General features: G+C 38.9%; 1 protein-coding gene across 1 annotated transcript in view; it reads right to left on the reverse strand.

Moving 5' to 3' along the window:
• The window catches only part of Cep112 (centrosomal protein 112), a 442,735-nt gene that overhangs the window by 346,940 nt on the left and 74,219 nt on the right, over positions 1-21,576 (reverse strand). The window contains exons 9-12 of the mRNA XM_085829453.1: positions 12,267-12,353; positions 7,460-7,559; positions 4,055-4,173; positions 2,287-2,430 (exon numbers count right to left, since the gene is read on the reverse strand). Coding sequence (XP_085685579.1) covers positions 2,287-2,430; positions 4,055-4,173; positions 7,460-7,559; positions 12,267-12,353 — 450 coding nt within the window. The remainder of the gene's footprint in view (positions 1-2,286; positions 2,431-4,054; positions 4,174-7,459; positions 7,560-12,266; positions 12,354-21,576) is intronic.

Consider the following 21,576-nt stretch of genomic DNA (forward strand, 5'->3'; position numbering starts at 1 on the left):
AGTTGAGAGTAAAAACATACCAGGACAACAATATGGATCATGTTGTCATTCATAATATACAGAACATTATTATAATAATAAATATACTCAAGATAGTATGCACAAATGACACGAGGAACTGGTTAGGAGGGCTTTTTCAGAGTCAAACAAAAATACTGGGCATGGAAAAAAGTTAAAAGTGTAACAAATCTATTAAAGAATGGATTGATGAAAATAGAATAAAATAAGAAGCATTCACAGATAGAAATAAAGAACAGTGAGAAATTATAAGGCCTAGGAGAAAGAAAATACAAAATAAGGCCTAAGCGAAGATCTTTTTTGAAAAATAATTTCTATGAAGACATTTATCATAACAAATGAAAAAATATTTAAAGGCCTCAAAATAATGAAAAATGACATTTTTAGAAACACCATAGTGACATGACAGTTAGTGTATGTGAAATCTAGGAATCTGCTAGTGTTTAAAACTACTTATTCACTTGGAAAGCACTAGGGGCCACATCCTTTTCTAATGTGCACCTGCCAGCATAGCCCACAGGTTGTCTGCTGAGTAACCGTCTGACTGACACTGACACTCTCTTCCTTGTGAGCGCCTTGGTTTTCACTGTCTTCTCTGGGAGGTCAGATAGTAGTGCGTTACAGCCTGCCATTAGCAAACTGCACCAAACCCAGAGCCTTCCTTCTCTTCAGAAAAATCACCCAGCTTTTTCCTGAGGAGTTAGGAGTCAGACAACCCAGTTCATATGGGGGAGTCCATAGAGACACAGCATCCTGTTGGTGCTCATTCCCTCGTTTTAAAAGCTGCATCAGAGACATCTGAGCCACACGCAAATGCCCTCACCTTTATTGCTGCTAACAGACCCAAGAGTGTCAACACTGCAGGCCTGATGCCTCTACAGCTCTGAGTCCTGTGCTTTCTTGAACCTGTCAGATCAATTTCAACTCTTCTGCTGCATTTCCAGTGCTGTTATGACTGGAATCTGAACTGTTCCCCACAGGGTCATGTTTTGAAAGCTTTGTCTCCAAGTAGCTGTGCTGTTTCAGGAACCTGTCAAGCCTTTAAGAGGTGGGACTCTGACTGGCTAAAGACATGTCTTTGAAGGATAGTTTCTGTATCCTGGATCTGTTGGTAATTTCTTTGCATCTTAGCCTGATGTTATATAAGGAACCTCTGTGACATGTTCCTGTCATCATGAACTTCACAGGCCTTCCCTGGTATCACAGACCCTCAGCAACAGTCAGTCAAAAGAAAACTTTCCTTGCATAGTATCCGTAAGGTATTTTGTCACAATGACATAAATGTTAACAAATACAAACTCCAAAAATTATACTAACCTCGTATGTTCTTTTCCATCTTCATTTCTGACTTTATCTCTTTCTCATCATTTTTACAAGGAGCCAAAAATCCTATCCTCAAGTCAGTGTTGGTTTCTTAAAGTAGTCTGTCTTTTTTACTTATATAACTCTATTTTTCTTATATGTTTCATTTTCAAAGATAGTATCAATAACTAAATATTAAAAGTTTATTATGTATATGTCAATTTAATATTTCCAATAACTTCCTATTATTTTTGTACTACAAAATGAGAAAACTTGACATTCAAAGCATTAAGAAGCCATATAAACTGTTAACAATTTGAGATTTCTCCAAGTGACATATATATATATGGTGCCTCAGATAATGCTCTACTAAGAAAATGTGTCAGGAACACTTCTTACTTTCTTCACACCAACTTTAAATATTTTCAGAAAAACACTTGTATCTTAGGTTTAAAAGAATTTTAAAGAGAAAAATTATTTCTGAATTAGAAATTAATGAAAAAAATTTGCAACCACTTCTAAGAGATTGAGAAGTGTAAGTAACACAGAAGAGTCAGGCTCGGCCTCTTAGTGAACTCCTAGGCCTGTCCACTGCTTCTGTCTCCTAAAAGAAAAGAATGCTCAAGGATGGCCTAGTCGGGCATCAATGTGAGGAGAAGCCCTTGGTCCTGTGGAGGCTCCATGCCCCAGTATAGGGGAATGCCAGGACAGGGAAGCGGGAGTGAGTGGATTGGTGAGCAAGGAGAGGGGAGAAGGGGATAGAGGGAGGGGATTTTCTGGGGGGAAGGGGGGAACCAGGAACAGGGATAACATTTGAAATGTAAATAAAAAATATCCAATAAAAAAGAAAGTAATGGTCTTCCTTTAAATTTCATAACAAGTTTATAGAAAGTACCTATCAGTGAAGCATGAGGTCATGGAAACTAAGATGAGTGTGCAAAGTCAGACAGAGAAGACAGCACTCACTGTGGACTGCATCTGCACCACATAGTCTCCCTCCATTTTACTCAGCCGCACATTTGTGTCCTCCAGCAGTTCCTGAATGGTCTCCGTATGGTGCTTTTGAAGCTCAAATTTTTCCTTTTCCATTTCTGCTACAGCATTGTGAAGCTGCACAATGAAGTCAAGAGTCTTTCACTACCATGGAATATGCCATTTTGAAATTCAATAAATGCTTTTCAATATTCCTATTTATATCTATAAAATAATTTGAACAAAAATCTAAAACCCACAAGTAAAAATACCATACAAAGAAGATACAAATTTTTCCTCTGTTTTCCTGAACAGAAAATTTCAATAGGCAGATATTAAAGAAATGTCCTATCTTGTGTAGAAATTAAGTAAACCTGATTGATAACATATTTCTCAATTAAACATTATTATTAGTGGTCTTCAAAATACAAACAGAAAGACACATACTAACAATCTTGCTGTTTCTTGAGAACAGTGTCTCAGCGTCTGCAGCATTTGTTTCAGGTGTACAATATAAATGTGGAAATGCTTCCTATGCAAGTTCCCAACAAGAAACTTGCTTGGCATTCCATCACCAATAAACCTCAAACCCAGAGATCACGGTTATGAGTGGAGTACACAGAGCAAGGCTGATAACAAAGAAGGATTGTCCATCACAAGTGCTGAGTGCAAAGGTCTTAACTGATCAGTATTCTTATGTTATGTTGCTTAAATGGCTGAAGCTTTAACAAAAACACCATGAACTAAGGTAAAAGAACCGAAGCCAAAAGTGGAGAGGCAGACAGGTTTCAGTGGCGAGCTGAGGCTGGAAACTGCTCTTAGCCCATAGCCATCCCCTCTTTCATCTTACTGAGAACTGAGCTTTAACTTACATTAGTGCCAGTCGTGAGATGGGGAGCTCAGGAATTAGAAAGTCTAACAGATGCCTTTGACTCACTGTCCATGAACAGAGAGAAAGGCGGGGCTAAGGAAGGCAGTGCGAATTCCTATCTGGCAGGGAAGACACTGGAGGAACAGGAGGCCGAGTCATGGTGAGAACCAGATGCAGACAGGCAAGATGCAGGAAGGCTGAGTCATGGTGAGAACCAGATGCAGACAGGCAAGATGCAGGCCCGACTGGGAAGTCTCAAGGACTGTGATTCTAGTTTCTAGCTTAGCAAGAAGAGTGAGGATGCTCAGAAGCAGCCGTGCAGGAGGCCCTTCAGCTTTGCAAATGTAATACAGGCAGTTTTGACTACTCTAAGCACTCCTTCAAATCTCACCAGCTGAATCTGTGATTTTCTGAAGTCTGCCTTCATACCAGGGGTACACGTAGAACCAAAGTGATCCAAGATGATCACTAAGCCCCAGTGTCTGCACCTCAATGCTTCCCCAGTGCATGCGAGCAAAACTACCCGCTATGAATTTTACTCACATCAAACAACTTTGTACTATCAACTTCAGCCTGGGCTAGATAATGATACCTGGCATTTTAAGAGAGAAATGACACAAATCCCAAATTGAAACCATTATTTCCATAATCATATTAGTTAAAACCTATTGGCTATGACAAAAAATACAAAACATTACCTCAATTAAAAATAAGTAAAAAATATGACTTTAAAACAAAACTATTTCTAGAATATAGACTTTGAGATGAAAATATACCAGAACAGGAGCACCAGCCATTTCGAGCTTCTCCTGGAGCTTTCCGCATTTCCTGCACTTGCTAACATGTCCCTCTCGGATGCGCACAGTCCTGGGGCTGACTTGCAGAGCTTACCTTTTTTTCCCAATCATTATTCAGAGACTCTGTGCTTTGCTCACAGATCTTCTTCAACTCGGTTATCTGGTTTTCTTTAGTTTCTCTGATAACCTGACAGTCACGGATAAGGATCTGAACTGTCAAAAACAATGGGAATACAGTTAAACCAGTTCTAGGAACCATATTAGAATTTGATATCTAAATGATACATTTAGTAGATAGTTTTCACTAACTTACTTTTCTAAAAACTCCTCTCATTTCATTGCTTTTTTGCCATTTCTATAATCATAGAAGAAACTGATTAATTAGTCTTTATTCTTTCCCTAGAACATTTAAAAAGCATGCTAGTCTCAAGAATTTCTCCTCTAATATGGCAGATCTGACAGGAGGGCCAGCTGGGAATCATGCTAAAGTTCTACTCCCCTAAAGGAGTAGTAAAGGTCAAGGGCTCTAACTGGGAAGACAGCTCTTTATAATCCAGCTGCTCTTGGCTCCATCTCATCTCTTCCACATCACAAAACAGCACTATAAACACAACAACTTCTCTGCGGGCTCCTGTGGACATGCACTCATGCTACCAACGCCATCACCTACTTCTTTATATATCCTCCTTCTACTGTGGAAAAGTTTCTGCTTATGGAGTATCAGCTCGGGTATAGTCTCTTAAAGATACCAACCAAATAGATTCTTCCCCTTGAAAAGAGAGAAAGAAACCCCTCTAATTTGCACAAAATCCAGTCTCTAGACATATATGTAGGCAGAATATTGTACACAAAATAAATAAAGCTTTCTTAAAACTGGAGGATATTTTAATTTTTTAATTTATTTTATGTATATCAGTGCTCTGCTGCATGTACACCTGCATGCCAAAAGAGAATATCAGATCCCTTTATAGATGGTCATAAGCCACCCATATTGGAATTAAACTCAGGATCTCTGAAAGAAGAGCCAGTGAGCTTAACCACTTAGCCATCTCTCCAGTCCATAAATAATCTTAAGAAAAGAAAACATTCTTGCTTTTTAAAAAAATTGCTGAACCACACTTTTATTACTAATGATGGTGTATGGATATCCATATGGATTTGTACTTTGATGCACATGAGTGCATACATCTGTGTTGATAATTACTTCTCATTAATACATCTTGATATAGTTGTTTGTAAAATGCACACTATATAAAACATTATAAAATGTTTGTAGAATTTAATAATGATTAAACACTGTATGCCCATAAGAACATTATCCAAAGCAAATTAATGTAGCATACAAGCACAAGGCAGTGACCTTATATAATTTTGTTGTCCATGGTATAAGTGACCATGATGGGCACTTGGTCATGAGCTACCCCACCATTAAAGATCCCATAGAATATTCAAGTACACACACACACACACACACACACATTTTTGTGAGTTCCAGACCTAGTTGTGAATTGTTCTGTATACAGAGTATAAACATCTTCAAACTGACAAGGTCATTTGTGATGGTCTCCCACCGTTTCTACTACTGTTAAAAACAGCACATTATAACTGCAGTCCGGTCTGCCTAGTTATTTGTTTCCAAACAGTGTGAGTCTGATACAGTCTGATATACTCTGTGAGTGAACTTCTCCCTTCCTCAACCCCGCACTTCTACAAGGATGCCTTTCTAACTGAGCAAAACGTCTTCCTCCTTGAACTCTCCCTGACTCTAACCACATCTAACTCTCTATATCTATGTTGCATCTTTCCATCTTACCCATTTGTTTTCCCACATATATAGACACATTTCCCATGTCATTCATTCATTATTTTTCTTGTCTATGTATCTGCTACTGTGTTCTTACCTGAAAACCTCCAAATCTAGCTTCTAATGTGAAATGTTAAAATACAAATATAATCACAATGCGCTAACTATAAAATGCCCATTGCTCACAAACAGCTACAGTATTAGTGCACAATTCCCATATTTTTCCAAAATGGCCAGGCTTGTGAAGACCACTCAGCTAGCTGTGCCTCCTAGAGAGCACTTTTCACACACTACAAATTCCTCCCATCAAAGTACTGGCCAGGCTTGACCCCACCTGGCTTGTAAGGTCCGGTGAGACTGGGCATGCTTGGGGTATGCCTGTAGACTCATCAAGCTTCTTGCATTTAACTTTTTACTAGTTCTTTTTTTTAAAGCTGTTTTGTTTTCTTCCTTTTCTCTAAACTATAGACATTTATCATTTAGTGCCATCTCACTATTACTATCTCAGCGCTTTTCCTTAATTCCCTCAAAGATGAATGTGAGTTGTGTCTCCTACACTATTCAAAGAATTGGCATTTACCTGTACACATTGTTACCAGGGTTTTCAGTTACATATAGCAAGGCTCTCTGTACATACGGTTTTTGGAACTATAAAAGAGTTAAGGATTCAAGCATAGATGTCCTCTATATCTTTTTACACCACGAATATAAGTGAGGTTCTTTCAACCTATGATATCCATTCTGCATTTAGAATTCACTTCTTGCTTTAAAAAAAAAGCCTGAATATTTTTCAAGTTTAAAGATGTTTGAGATGCCTAACATGAAATTGAGTGAGAAAGAAAATCTAGAAGTATCAAATACTTTAGCTATCACTGATAACAATTACAAAAAAATATCCAATTTACCTGTTAATTCTCACATGTAACTGCCCCACTAAACTGTTAGGAACATTACTATCCATTCTACTACAGTAGGTTTGCTCTGGGAGAAACTCAATAAACTTGGCAGCACCCTAGATCAAAGTCCTCCTTTGCCCTCATTCTTACTCATTGCCTACATCTCTTCTGTTAACCAGATCTTAATCCCTCAGTTCCACACTTAACTAATCCCAAGGCCTGAACTCAAACATTCTAACCCTTTATCAAAGCATGAGCAAAATTACACAAGTGGATACAGACAGACAGAGCCACAAGTCTGCGGACTAGAGATGTGCTCAGTGGTCAAACATTTGCCCCGTGTATATACACACACACAAAACTCACCAATTTTATTCTCCCTACACCAATACAAGAAACTTCTCTTTTCAACTAATCAAATAATGTCCAAACTCAAACAAATGTTACTTTCTCAAAACATGCTATCTCCCTTGTGAACACTTGAGAACTTTAATTCTGGTTCATGGTTACTTACATGCTTGGTTTTTTTCTTCTCAATGAATGCAGGAAATTAAACTAAAAATATCCAATTTACTGTATAAGTGGGAAATATAGTAAAGATTTTTTTATCAATTCCAACTGCCATTGCACAACACACACACACATACACACACACTTACTGTGCCTAGTTACATGAAAGCCCATACAAATTTCATGTATTGTTGGAAGCTCACAGTCTCAGAAATGAAATTTTACTTTTACATTTTAAATTGTTAAAATAAATGTAAACTGCTATTGGAAGATTTACGTCAGACGCCACCTTTCTTTTCAAGCTTCCGTATGGTCTCCTCAGTTTCAGTTTGTTTCTTTCTGTATAAGATTTTCAACTCTTCTAATTCATTATTCTTTCTTTCTAAAATCTGAAAAAACAATGTATAGTACTTTAGTATATAAAATTAGCATAGAATATGTAATTATAAGTGAACACAGTATTTTGCAAGTCTATCAGTTTCATAAATGATTCCACCTAAATACAAAAATTACTTTATATACAGTGATAAAATGTTAATATACTAGAATTACTAATTTTAGAATGTTTTGTATAGACTTTTCAGTACAATTTTAAGAAGACTATGAATAAAAATTACATGACTCCCTAGAACATGGTTTGGAAATTAAACTGTCAAAAAGTAGCAAAGAGACACCATCAGAAACAGCTCTTGGGCCATGCATGGCATACAGTGTCCTTCATGCAGACATGCAGGGTCCCTGCCACCAGTGTCCTGCTGTCCTGCTGTCCTGCTGCTTAAAGCCAAGGTCTCTTCCAAGATGCTCATTTACAACAAGCTCCATTCTGGGTGTTTTGTGAATCAGAAAAATAAATGAACTCAAAATGTCAAAAACATTAATAAGTTTTACACCATTTATGTTTTACTAGTTGTTTCAAATATAACCACTTAATAAATATAGCTATGCCTTTATACTTTGGAATAAAAAATCAAATTAAAAAGAGGAAACTTAATAAACAGTAGAAAATGTTGCCCAGGAGTGCAAAGGAAACCCAGAGTGAGGAGCAAGTGGGCCTGGCTGCTGCCCTCACAATGCAGCTGGACTCCCACACGCCCTAAACCTAAGTAAGGTTGTCCAATGACCCCAAAGTAGTGTCCCTTGGTGTTTTTATTAGTAGCATTCTACTTTACCTTTCTTGTTTCAACCTCAACCCTAAGGCTGCTGGACCATATCCCACAAAACATGAGCCAAAATAATTTCCCTTTCTTAAGCTGCTTTTTCTCAGGTACTTGGTATAAGTGGTACAAAATTAATGAACATAATAAGTTGTGACCACAAAGTGAGGTCACTGCGGTGATAAGCTTGATGGTGTAGTTCTTCGGACTTTGGAACTGGTCTGCAGGAGGGCAGGGGAAGATGTGAGAGCTGCCAGCTAAAGAAACCCTACAGTGCCACACATGGAGCTTAAGAAGCCCTTCCGGCTCAAGGTTGGGAAACTAGGAGACCAAAAAAATAGAGATATTGTATCAGAAGGGGTCATGGACTTATCAGAAGCTGGTCTAGATGCCATTCATGTTTTACTCTGGCAAAGAATTTGACTTCATTCTGCTCATATCCTGAAAATACATGACTGAAAATGCTTAACTAAAATGTCACAGACAAATCGGTGAAAGACAACTCTGAGAAAGCAAAATTAGCCATGCTGCAGCCTAGTTACCAGTTCCTGTTTTAGTTGGATTTATAGAGAATGAGAACAGAAAGAAATGTACAATTTGACAAAAGAAAACAAAAGTTTGAATCTAGTTAAAACTGAGGACAGAGAAGGTGGGGACAAAATGTGTATTTGCTCAATAGAATAGTACCATTAGAGAGAAATCAGCTTCAGTGCTGGGCCAACAGGAAAGGAGGCCTAATGTTCAAGATTTCACACATACAGAGCAGCAGGATTAGAGCAATGCAAAGTTATCCAAAGCTTCCCATTTGAAAAGAGAGTGAGTAAACACAGAGAGCCAGAAGGGAATTCTGCTCAAGCAGGGTTACCTAGCTAAGTGTTTTTACCAGGTTTACACTCAAAGACCCACAGATGAAATCCTGTAATCCAGCTCTGGACCAAGGGGTCCAGGATACATCTCAAGCTGCTATGAAGACATAACGTTGTCCATGTGGTGCTGGTTTTGCAACTATGAAGAGTGAGATAACAAACAAAGGCTTGTGCAGAGTTCTAGAAAGTAACCGAGGCAGGCAAAGGCCCACGAGAGAGTTGTGTTGTAGGCAACTGAGCTGGGGAAGCAAAGCTAACCAAGCTCCAGGGAGAAGCCATGTGACACCACCACGACCCACACATGCCTAGGATGGAGCTGAGGGTCTGGTATTCCTATCACACCTTTCAGTGCTACTTTGGTCTGGTCTAGTCTCCCTTCCTTCACTCTGGAATGGAAATGGTTCATCCCATGACATTATGTGCTGAAAACATATAACTGAAAAAGGCTCATATTTAAGGGACTGCCTTGAGTCTGAGAAGAGACATGGCGTTTGCTCTTTTGAACAGTACTGAAACTATGAGACTATGGAATTTTTAAAGGCTTAACTGAATGCATTTTGAATTTTGAGAAGGCCAAGATCTCCCAGGTCCCAATATTTGGAATATTTGGTTTGCATATAAAATGCCCTCTGCAGGCTCTGGTATTTGAACATCTACTTCCCAGCTGATAGTACTAGTTTGAGAGACTGTGGACCATTTGGAAGATGGGGTCTCACTGGAGGAAGTAGGGCTTTGGTGTCAGGAATAGAGATGCATTTCCCCCCAACTTTCTCCATAGTGTCCTCTAAAATGATAAGCCAAGAAAAAGAAAAAGAAAAGCCTTTCTCCCATGTTTCTTGTCAAGCATCGCTCATGATGATAAAAAAGCTAACTGGGTTGGGGAGGGAGGACAAAATGGTAAGCACCAGGCTCAGTGAAAGACTGTGTCTCTGAAAATGAATTGGAAAATGATAGAGGGAGATATGAAAAGTAGGCCTCTAGCCTTCACAGGCACATGTGATAGGAATACACCCATATACACATTTTGCATATGCACACACACCACATATACACATGCATGTCCATACACACCATAGGTACACATATATACATGCATGTGCACACACACATGTACACATGCATGTCTATACATACCACATGGACACATGCATGTGCACACACACACACACACACACACACAGGATGACTCAAATAATATGCTTGACTTAATACTAAAGTATTTTCGGTTCAGAGATGTTTGCATACACGATAGAGTGGCCTCGGTTTTCTGCCTTTGCCCTGCTTTGTTTTCCTTTGTTTAATTCTGGTGGTGCATACCAGCTACTCTAGAGACCAAGGCAAGAGGAAGATGAGGTCATGGTGTGCCTGGACTACAGATGTGTTTAAGGCCAGCCTGAGCCCCTAGTGCTAGGATTAGTATGCCTAGCTGATTCTGTCTTCGTTATTCAGTTTGGGGTAGCAGACACATAGGCTTAGTTTTTAAAGAACATGTGTAAACTTTCTATTTGTACAAACCTCATGCATTTAAAACACATCATTAGCACAAAAATGTTTAATAATTATAAAAATATAGCATGAACTAAAATTCTATATAGCAAAGCATAGCTGATGTTTGCTGAGACACTAGGAGAGATACAAATTCAATTAAAGTATTAAAAAATTGGGGTCAAACCAATTAAAGAAAACACATAGTGGAACTTGTGGTTCTAGCTCTATATGTAGCAAAGGATGGCCTGATCGGTTATCAATGGGAGGAGAGGCCCTTAGTCCTGTGAAGGCTCTATGCCCCAGTATAGGGGAATGCCAGGACTAGGAATGAGAGTGGGTGGGTTGGGGAGCAGGGGGGAGAGAGAGGATTTTCAGAGGGGAAACTAGGAAAGGGTATAACATTTGAAATGTAAATAAAGAAAATATCTAATTAAAAAAAGAAATTAATTTGCATCACACACACACACAATTGGGGTCAAGTACAGAGCTATAACTTAACTACTTGAGAGCCTGACACAGGATGGCCACAGAGTAAGCTTAAGGCCAGGCTAGACACTGATCTAGATACTCTCTCAAACATATTTTTTTTAAATGGGTGGGAAGGTAGGCTAATAGTAGTATAGTACTTCCCTAGCATTTATGAATCCTTGGCTCATAAGACACATAATAAGTGAGTAAATAAATAAACAAATATAGACAGATACTGAAAACTGGAAGGCAAAATCTGAGAGACATACTCAAAAAAGGAAGCCTGACGGTCCATGCCAACATCACACTACATGTGGTCAACAGCAAACAAAACGAAGTCCAAGAGGTTGCTTGTTTGTTTTATTGTTGCTTTGTGCATCACAGACCCACGGGACAATTAACTTTATTTGAAATAAAAGCTCTATTCTATAGGCATCTGGGTCTTTGCTGTGAGTAGACCAAGAGTTCTTTCTGAATCTAAGGAGAGCAAGGTGCAGTGGCACTCAGGAGCCTCGGTGAAAAGAACAGGGCTTGAGGCCAGGTGGGAAACAATGGAATCCTCATTCTAATTCATTCATTAAAAACAGAAACTGAATAAGAAAGCTGCAACAGTCAGGATAAAAGAAACTATAGTGTTTACAGCTGCTATCTTACTCCACATTTCAAGAACAGTGCAAAACCTGATGGTAAATTCCTGTCTCTCTGGCTACTTGAGAAGGCAAGGCAAGAGGGTGATGCGGCCAGGGCCAGGCTGAGGAACATAGTAAGGTCCTGTCCTAAAACAGCTCACCAATACAGTATTTTCTGGTCTTAAGTTCTTCAGCTACACAAGTACACACAAACACACTCATTAGTTGTGATCAGTAAACACTATATGAAATTCAGTCTTAAAATAACAGGGAATGTAACCGGCAATATAAAAATAGGACAGAACTAGACACACTTTACAAATAAAGTTGACAGATAACTTTCGAAGGGACTTTACTTCAGCAAATTTCATTTATGACATACACTATTTTCAAATGCCTAGTGCATGGGTAGATGGAGAGATAGATGTGTGGCCCATCCCAAGCCCCAGGGCTCAGTGACACTGCACACAACACACGTGACACATCCCTACCTTCTGCACTTCGGCATCATGCTTCTGCTGCAGCTTAAGTTTCTCTTCAGAAAACTTTGCTTCCATCATTTTTGTTTTCATGTCCAACTTCAAGGGAAAGATTTCCAAGATTAGCAGAGCATCATCTTATAGTGGTGTATTACATTCAAACCCACACAGGACTTCGGGCTTTATTATTTCCATTTTAGTAAGTCTCTTCCAACTTTTTCTCTCTGCTCACATCTGCTTGCTCATTTCAAAACACTTTTAGCTATGTGTTGAAATATGACATTTTAAAAGAAAGAATATTCATATAAATGGCAAATTACTGTCTAGGCAGCTGGCTCAGTAAAGTGCTTGCTATGCAAGAATGACTTTGATCCTGAGCCCATGTTCTAACCACAACCAAACCAGGCATGGCAGTGCACATCCCAGCTCTGGGAGAGCAGAAACAGGAGGGTCCTGAGACTGGCTGGACAGAATACCCTGGCGTACTTGGTAGCTTGCATGACAATAAAATTGATTGTTCCTTTCAAATAATGAAAATAAAGCAAACAAACATTTTCTCAAATTAAAATTTGAGTAAGTCAAATAAAATCTCAGTGAAACTCCTTACCAATAAAACAGGTCACAGGGAAAACAGAATAGTCAGACACAAGCATTAAGTCAGAGGATATGGAGCATTTGTTAAGGTCAACAATAAATTTAAATATATATAAAGGAATACTATATATAAGCTTTTTGATACCGTGTGAAAAGACCAAATTTATGAGGTATAGAGGTATATAGAAGAAAAATTCCATATTAAAGACATAAAAAGTGTATTCAGTATAATAATGGAAGAAAATTGTCCAATACTACAGAAATAGATAACCATCCAGATAAAAAGAGGCAGAAAGAACCAGAAAAGGAAACTCCCCACATTGTACTATAGCCAAAACACTTAAAACTCAGAAAAAAAAACAAAATGCACTGAAAATGGCAAGAGTGAAGCTGCACATAAAGGCAGGCCTGAGATTTCAGCACCAACTCTAAGCACGAGGAGGCCATGAAAGCATACACTGCAAGTTCTGAAAGACTCCACTGCCTACTCAGCTACTCTATCCAACAGGACTGTCACAATATTAGAAGAAGGAAAACTTTCTGAGACAAAAGTAGGCTAAAGCATTATCTGACCGCTAGGCCAACACTGCAGCTGATACTGGAAGACTTTGAACTGAAGATTGAAAAACACATTGAAGAAGCTACATGGGCAGGAGAGGGGGACGTTCCAAAATAATTATCAACAGAATAAGGCCCTAAAAACCATCAGACACTACAAAATTAACAACAATGACAAGAATAACAATTCTGAATATCAGTGGCCTAGACTCTCCAGTCATCAGGTACAGAATAACCGACTGAATTAGAAAGCACGGGCCCTCTTTTAGCTCTATACAAGGGACATGCCTCACAAAGACAGACAGCCATGTTAGGTTGAAAGAATGGGCTGGTTATGGTGACACACACTGGTAGAATTTGCTGAAGGAGGCAGAGGCAGGAGGATCACGAGTTCGAGGCCAGCCTGAGCTACACATTTGAACAGTCAGAGGGTGGATGGGGAGGAAGGGAGTGCAGGGGGGATAAAATGAGTGTAAAAAATAAATAAGAAAGGAAGGAAGGAAGGATGGATGGATGGAAGGAAGGAAGAGCGAGCAAAGGTATTTCAAGCCACTGGTACCAGGCAGGAGACAAATGGGGTCAGTACTCTCATCCCTGACAAAACAGACTTCAAACCAACACACTCTCAGGAGAGACAGCGGTCTCTTCATACTGATTAAGGAGACAATCCATCAGGAGAACATTACAATTCTATTACACTGAACACAGGTGACACAGTTCTATACAGCAAATACTATGAGACTGATTTACACCAACACAGTGATAGTAAGTGACTTTAGTACTCTATTCTCACCAACGGAGAAGTCATCTAGGCAAGACACAAACAAACATCAAAGATGAATGATGGCATAGATAAAATGAACTAACAGGCTTCTACAGACAACTCCACCTGAGCATTAAGAATACACATTCTTTCTGCCAGGCAACATGTTCTAGGGCACAAAGTCCCACCCCCAATCTTCCACTCCAAAAGAAGAAAATTGAAATAATGCACTGTGTTCTATCTGACCACAGAATAAAACTAGAAATCAATAGCACCACAGAAAATACACAAACTCAAGAAGACTAAACACTACCTACTGAATAATAACTGTGCCACTGAAGAAATCAAAGGAATTTGCACTTTTCCATGAAGATGAACATACAGGATTCCAAAACCTATGAGATACAATGAAGACAGTGAACTCTAAATGTTCAAATGACAAAGTCAGGAGAAACTCAAACCAGCAACAATGACATCTCAAGGCATGGGACAAACAAGATCAAACAAGACCCAAACCAAGTAAACAGGAATAATAAAAATCAGGGCAAAAATCAATGAAATAGAAACAAACTAACAAAAGCAATACAATAATGAAGAGTTACTGCTTTGAAAAACAAAATTGACAAACCCTTCACCAAATCAATAAAAGCTAGAGAGAAGACTCAAAACTCTAAGACCAGAGATAAGAAGCAGATTACAATAGATAGCAATAAAATACACAAAATCCTGAGAACATACTCTCCCAAATTTGAACTCTACAAAATTAGAAATATAAAAAGATGAAATTATAAATAGATATGACCTAGAAAACTTAAAACAAACACACAAAAAGAAAACACATAAAAATGTAAATATATCCATAGCAAGCAGTATGAATAAAGACAGTAACAAAAGGCCTGCATATGCACTGGAGACTCAGGAGCCTCTCCTAAGCACAGCTTCTTCTCTTTGCTGCCCCTTCTGGACTTGCCTAGCTCTAGACTGTAGCTCAGAAACTCTCTTTATTCCTGAAATACCTTTGTGAGTAAGACACTTCTTTTCTTTCCCATTCCCCCTATCCTTGCCTACCTCATCCCCTCTCCTTACCCTCTGACTATACCAACCTCCACAACCACAGGCCTAGCTCAAGATCAGAGGCCTTTGAACCTGTGCTTTCTTTGACAGCCACTTTTGACTGGTGAGATTCTCCTTTCTTCTACCATCCTTCCCTCTGCCCACTGCCATCTCTGCACCCACAGGCCTGGCTCCAAGCCCAGAGTTTGGGAGCCAGCTTTCCCTGGACCACTTAAACATCTCACCAGCCAGCTTTGCCAGGTCTCACTCAGGCCATGCATCTCCCACGCTGGCCTAATCTAAGGAAAGCAGATACCACATCAGACACAACCAAAGAAAGAAGTCCGCATGCCCAGGTCAAAGCACTGAAACAAAACCCACATGAGTGGCCAAGATATGATATCTCTCATCAAACCCACTAGTCCTATAGAACTGTTCTCTAATGAGAAACACCGAGATGAACACCAGGACACAGAATTTAAAATCCTAAGCTTTATCCAAGAATGTAAAGAAGACACAAGCAAGCACTTCACTGAACTCCAGGAGGAGAACAATAAACACATGGTGATTTCCAAGATTACACAAATACATAGCTGAATGAGGTAACAAACATAATTCAGAAATTGAAAAAATAAATTCAATAGTGATGGAAACACTGACTATAATGCAAGCTGAAATGGAGATGAAATTGAAAAACTCAATATTCCAATTAGAACACTTAGGAGAAGCCTTATGGTAGAATGAATCAAACAGGAAAGCAGAATCCTGGGACTCAAAGATAAAGGGAACGATCTACACAAAACAAGCAAGAAATATGAAAAAAATTAAAATCTAAGAAAGGAACATTCAGGACACCATCTAAAGCCCAAATATTTGAATTATAGGCACAGATAAGGGAGAAGAATCCCAGGTCAATGGTCCAGACCACACCTTAACAGGATCATAGCAGCAGCAAGTGCTCCTAGCCACGGGGCCATCTCTCCAGCCCTTGGAGAATATGTTTATAAGAAAACAAATAGGTAATTTTGAAGACAGCAGGTAGGATGATCACAGACAAACTTCTGGAGAACATAACAGACAATGGGAGAGAGATACTATATACAATGGGAATAATAAGAATGACAGCTCATTCAGATCAAGGACAACAGATACCAGTCCAGTATGTAACACCTCAGATACTGAAAAGATAACAGAAAAGCCATGTGGCAAATCACTAGAAGTTCTCTAAAAGAATGAGAGAAAAGTACACCAGAGGCAGCCTTCGGTCTGAAGGAAAAGCTTGGGGACATAGTAACTAGAAACCTAAAAAGGGCAGGGTTTATCTCCTCACAATTGCCAGAGAAGAGAATTTCACAATTATAAATCAATAATAAATAAATAGCCAACCAACCAGTGAACATTTGTGTTTGAAACACAATACAACAGTGATTTGTGTTTGAAGAGCATAGCAAGAGCACACATGAGGATGGTGACTGGTCATTCTCCCTTTGTCTTCTTCCTGCTGCCTCATCCCTCAGCTCGGCTAATCTTATCAATGACCTCTGAGGAACTTCACAGACAGGACACAAAACAACACTTGTACCCCAAATAACAGAACACAGAACTTGAAAAAATGAGAAATAACTGTAAAGTATATTTAATTTGTGAATAAAATAATTTCTTTAATATAAAGAGTCACATTAAATAGCTAAAACATGATGAGTTTTAAAAAAATCACCTTTTTATGTTGTTAAACTTTTAAAATAAAGTTGAACCAGCAAGCCCAAGATCATCATTGTCTACACAGTGAGTTCTAGGCCAGCCAGGGCTACACAGCAAGATGTTCTAAACATCTATTCAAAACAATTACTCAATTTCATAAGATCCATACAGAAATAAAGAGCAAGGTGAACATATTAGTCACAATGAGCTATTAGTCCCAAGATTTAAGTTAGTTCTGAAATCAACAGGAACTTCATTACAACAGAAGATATGTAAATGTTGAAATGAGAGGTGGAATTAAGCCTACAGAACCTAAAACTGAATTCAGACTGAGATGAAGCTACAGGTGAGAAGATGAATAATGGCATTAATTGCCATTTAAAGGCAAAACCCATGAATTAAATAAAAGATGCCTTTATATCAAGAATGATCCACAACATACAGCAGCCTCTCTGAACAGAGCCAGCAAGTAGTGATGCTAGCAGCAATGGAATAGCAAGAGCAATACTGTGATGGTTTGTATATGCTTAGCCCAGGGAGTGTGGCTATTAGGAAGTGTGGCCTTGTTGGAGTAGGTATGTCACTGTAGGCGATGCCTGGAAACCAGTCTTCTGTTTGCCTTCAGAATAAGATGTAGAACTCTGAGTTCTGCCTTCATCTTTTCTTCACCCGCAATGCCATGCTCCTGCCTTGATGATAATGGACTGAACTTCTGAGCCTGTAAGCCAATCCCCATGAAATGCTGTCCTTATAAGAATTGCCTTGGTTGTGGTGTCTGTTCACAGCAGTAAAACCCTAAGACATTTGTTTTTGTAACATTATCAGTAGCAGCAACACCACCACCACCAGGAGCAGCAGCAGCAGCAAGGAATACGAAAAAATTATAGAAGAAAAATAATGTTATGAGCAAAGTATGATCCTAGAGATCTGTATGTGTTATTTCATTTAATCTCAACAACAACATTCCAAAGTGGGTGCTTTTATTATCTCAGTCTTATAGAACACACAACTAAATCACAAGGAGGTACTTGCTCATGGTTTCACAACAGGGAGGTAGAATGCCTAGGCTCACTCACACTCACAAGTTTGTGTACAGCTGATAAGGTTCCTTGGTATGGAATGGCTTTTAGATGGTTCACCTATTCTAAACATCTCAGCATATAAACAGAACTCAAGGGAGGAAAAGAAGATGCAGTCTCCAAATAAATAACCCTGTGGTCTAAAACTTCCCTGGGAGGAGAACCTGGCCAACTGGAAAGAGGACGGGCTGGGCCCAGATGCATACTCATCACACTCTGCACATCAGGTACCACACATGCCTACCCTGCCCTGCCTGCTGACAGAAGGGGCCGTTCACTTGACGCATAGTTAACTGACCTTATAGAATCTCAACTGAAAGTTTCATACAAAATTTGCTGTTTAAATGTTTGAGCTTTCACAATATTTCTTATTTTTAACTAATGAAACTTTCTGAGTATTCTATATTTTCTGCTTTAAATCTTTCCTCCTTTCATAACGTATTTTTCACTCTATTAAAATAGCACTTTCAAGATCACAATAATAGAGAGACATTTTTCAAGGTCCCAGAGACCACCTAGAACTAGAGCAGCTATCACAGAAGCTAAGGCAAGCTAGAAGAAAGGGTGAACATAGTAAGCTTCTCTGTGCATGTGTGGCCCACAAGTTTTCATACAAATCTCCTAAAGTTCATACAAAGAGCCTTCAATAACCAAATCTCAAAGCTGCTGCATCTTTAACTGTGGTGTTTAAATAGGAATGGCCCTGACAGACTCATGTGTCAGAATATTTGACCAGAGGGAGTGGCACGATTAGGAGGTGTGGCCTTGTTGGAAGAAGTGTGGAGGTGGGCTTTGAGGTCATAAATGCTCATGCTATCTATGCCCAGTGTAGAACAGTGCACTTCTGCTGTCTGTGGATCAAGATAGAGAACTCTCAGCTCCTTCTCCAGCATCATGTTTGTCTGCACGCTGCCATGCTTCCCACAATGGTGATAATGGACTAAACCTCTGAAACTATAAGATAGCCACAATGAAATGTTTTGCTTTATAAGAACTGTCATGGTCATCGGGTCTCTTCACAGCAATAGAAACCTGAACTGAGATATTCACTGTTGGGCAGCACACAGAGAATCTCACTGTTTCCAACCCTTCATCTACTAGCTTGCCTTGGCTTCTGTGTTAGTCGCTATTCTAGCTGGCCTCTGGGAGCTTGGAAAATGTCTCTACTATTTCTGCATTTTTCCCACTCTTCTACTACCTTCACCTAGCCATTCTCTCTGAGTGAGTCCTATACTTACCTTCACTACCTATAAATGTGTGCCTCTGGGGCTTAACTGTTAAACTGTAGCTCCCATGTAGAGGAATAACAATCCTGTCTTCAGGCCATATTCTTCTGTGTCATCTGTCACCTCAACACCTGCCTATAGAGTATCAAACTCAACAATCAATAAAATCAGCACTCACTATGTACAGTTATGTTCCGTATCTTAGCTCCTGTTTTCTGTCCTTCTCAACGTCTAAGTGACTTACCAATCCCAGGAAGCCTGGCTTCATTAGCAACCCTACTGTTACTCATCTGATAGGTCTCAACCCTCACATTAACTGCTACAACAACCTCTCCACTCTTTTCCAACTTTCATCAGACTAATCCAGCTGAGAAAGCACACTGACTTAAATGTTCTCCAGTACACTTGAAAAGTCTCTTTCTCTACTGAAGCCCCCAGAGCCCTCTGTCTTGCTGTCAGCAATCTATATCCCTTATCAGTGCCCTCTTCTTTCTCAGGACATACCGGCCATGGATATACAAACTCGACTAAGCACAGGCCTTGTTCATCCTCTTGTCTTCAGCTGCCTATTAAAATACCACAGGATTCACCTCTTGGTTCAAATATCACTTCCTCCATAAAATCAGCCACAAACGCTGCTGACAGAAGGGAATCCTCCATTATATGTTACAATGATTCCGACTCTACAGTGCCTTCCAGTTGCTTTACACATCTTTCTTTCCCAGAAAGAAAATGTAGGGTTTGAAGACTTTCTCATGTTTATTGAAAAAGTATTTTATAGTCATATTTTTAATGATATTAACATACTTTGAGAATAATTATAGTCATATATTTCCTTTATGTTGAGCAAATGTGTATACGCATGTATGGATGTATAGTATGTATATTAAAATTAAGCTTTACATCTTATAAAAATAAAACAAATGAGCTAAATTTTAAGAACTAAGTGAGACAGTGGGACATATGAACAGAGAAGCCCATCTTAAAATAGTGCACAAAAAATATTCTTTTTCCATTACTCAAAACTAACGATTTGGCTCATTCTCATCTCCCAATCTTCTAGTTTTAAAGAGGTTTATTTTGAGACCGAAGTATCCACCTAGGCCACTTGATTCCAACATAAATGTTACAGTGAAAAACAAAAGTTAAAATCAATGGGGAAAATGCCCTTCCTCACGTAACTCTACACATGCTGGAAGATCTCCTTAGACCCCAAAACAAACCCACATTTGGAAGAAGTAAAGAGAAATGAGAAGATCAGGACTAACTTCAAAGTACTAACAGCACACGCCAACCCACGCTGTGGAAACACAGCTGAGACAAAGAAGCGGAAGTTGGATGACTCCACTTTTTAGAGCCTTCTCACAAGGTTTAAAAGCGTTTTTCTGAATTTTACTTAAAATTGGGCCCTATTTGTTCTTAAGTGTTTACTTCAAACAACTGCTCGAAATTTGTGTAACATCCCTATAAAATTAATAAAGCTACTGAATATTCTGAATGAATATGAAATGAAATGAACATGATTCATCTAACAGAAACGTCCCCTGGGTGTAAAGTCTACGTAAGGCCTGACTGACTACAGGTAGAACTCACTGCAAGTGTCATTTGTTCATTTTATTCAAGTTCATGTTTACAAACTTTATGCTATGCACTGTCTCATTGCAAAATAATTTTCAAACGTTCTATTCAATCAGCTATTCACATCCTTCATACAAAGGAGCAGTGTGCTTAGATAAAATGCTGCTTTTTATTATTACCTACTTGGAATAAGCAAAATTTAGTATTTGATACTGAAACCAACAGAATACCAAAAAAATAAGGATCATAATAATTATTAATGACTATAATACAAAAGCAAAGTGATTTAGACAAACATCTTTCTCATGTTTATACTAACAAGGCCGGGTGCAGAGGTGCAGCCAACAAGCCTCTGGAGAGCCTAAAGCAGGAATGCTGCTTGAGCCCAGGAGCTTATGACCAGCATGGATACATGAGAAATTGCCACACACATGCAAAAGGGGAATGTGTGTGTGTAAAATAGAATACCATGAAATGTCCCTGCATGTGGATGAGCTGCTTAAAGCATATCAAAAGAAACCAAATATACAAAGAGCAAACAAAAGTTATTTTGAAATATAGAATAACTACAAAGTGTATGTGCTTTGAATGAAATTTAGAATGTGCCTTAATAAGAGCATGGGATTTAAATTTCTCAGCATTAATAAACCTCACGCACGGCACTATCAGCCTTCCCTAGAGACCAGAACATTTCAAAATGCTATAAGCAAAATCAGAAGGACACACTTGGTGGTCACACTTTGTTTCTAAATTCCAAGCATCATCACTAA

Source organism: Mus caroli, unplaced genomic scaffold (genome assembly GCF_978045245.1).
Source record: "Mus caroli unplaced genomic scaffold, Mus_caroli_1 scaffold_13, whole genome shotgun sequence".
Classification (NCBI taxonomy): Eukaryota; Metazoa; Chordata; class Mammalia; order Rodentia; family Muridae; genus Mus; species Mus caroli.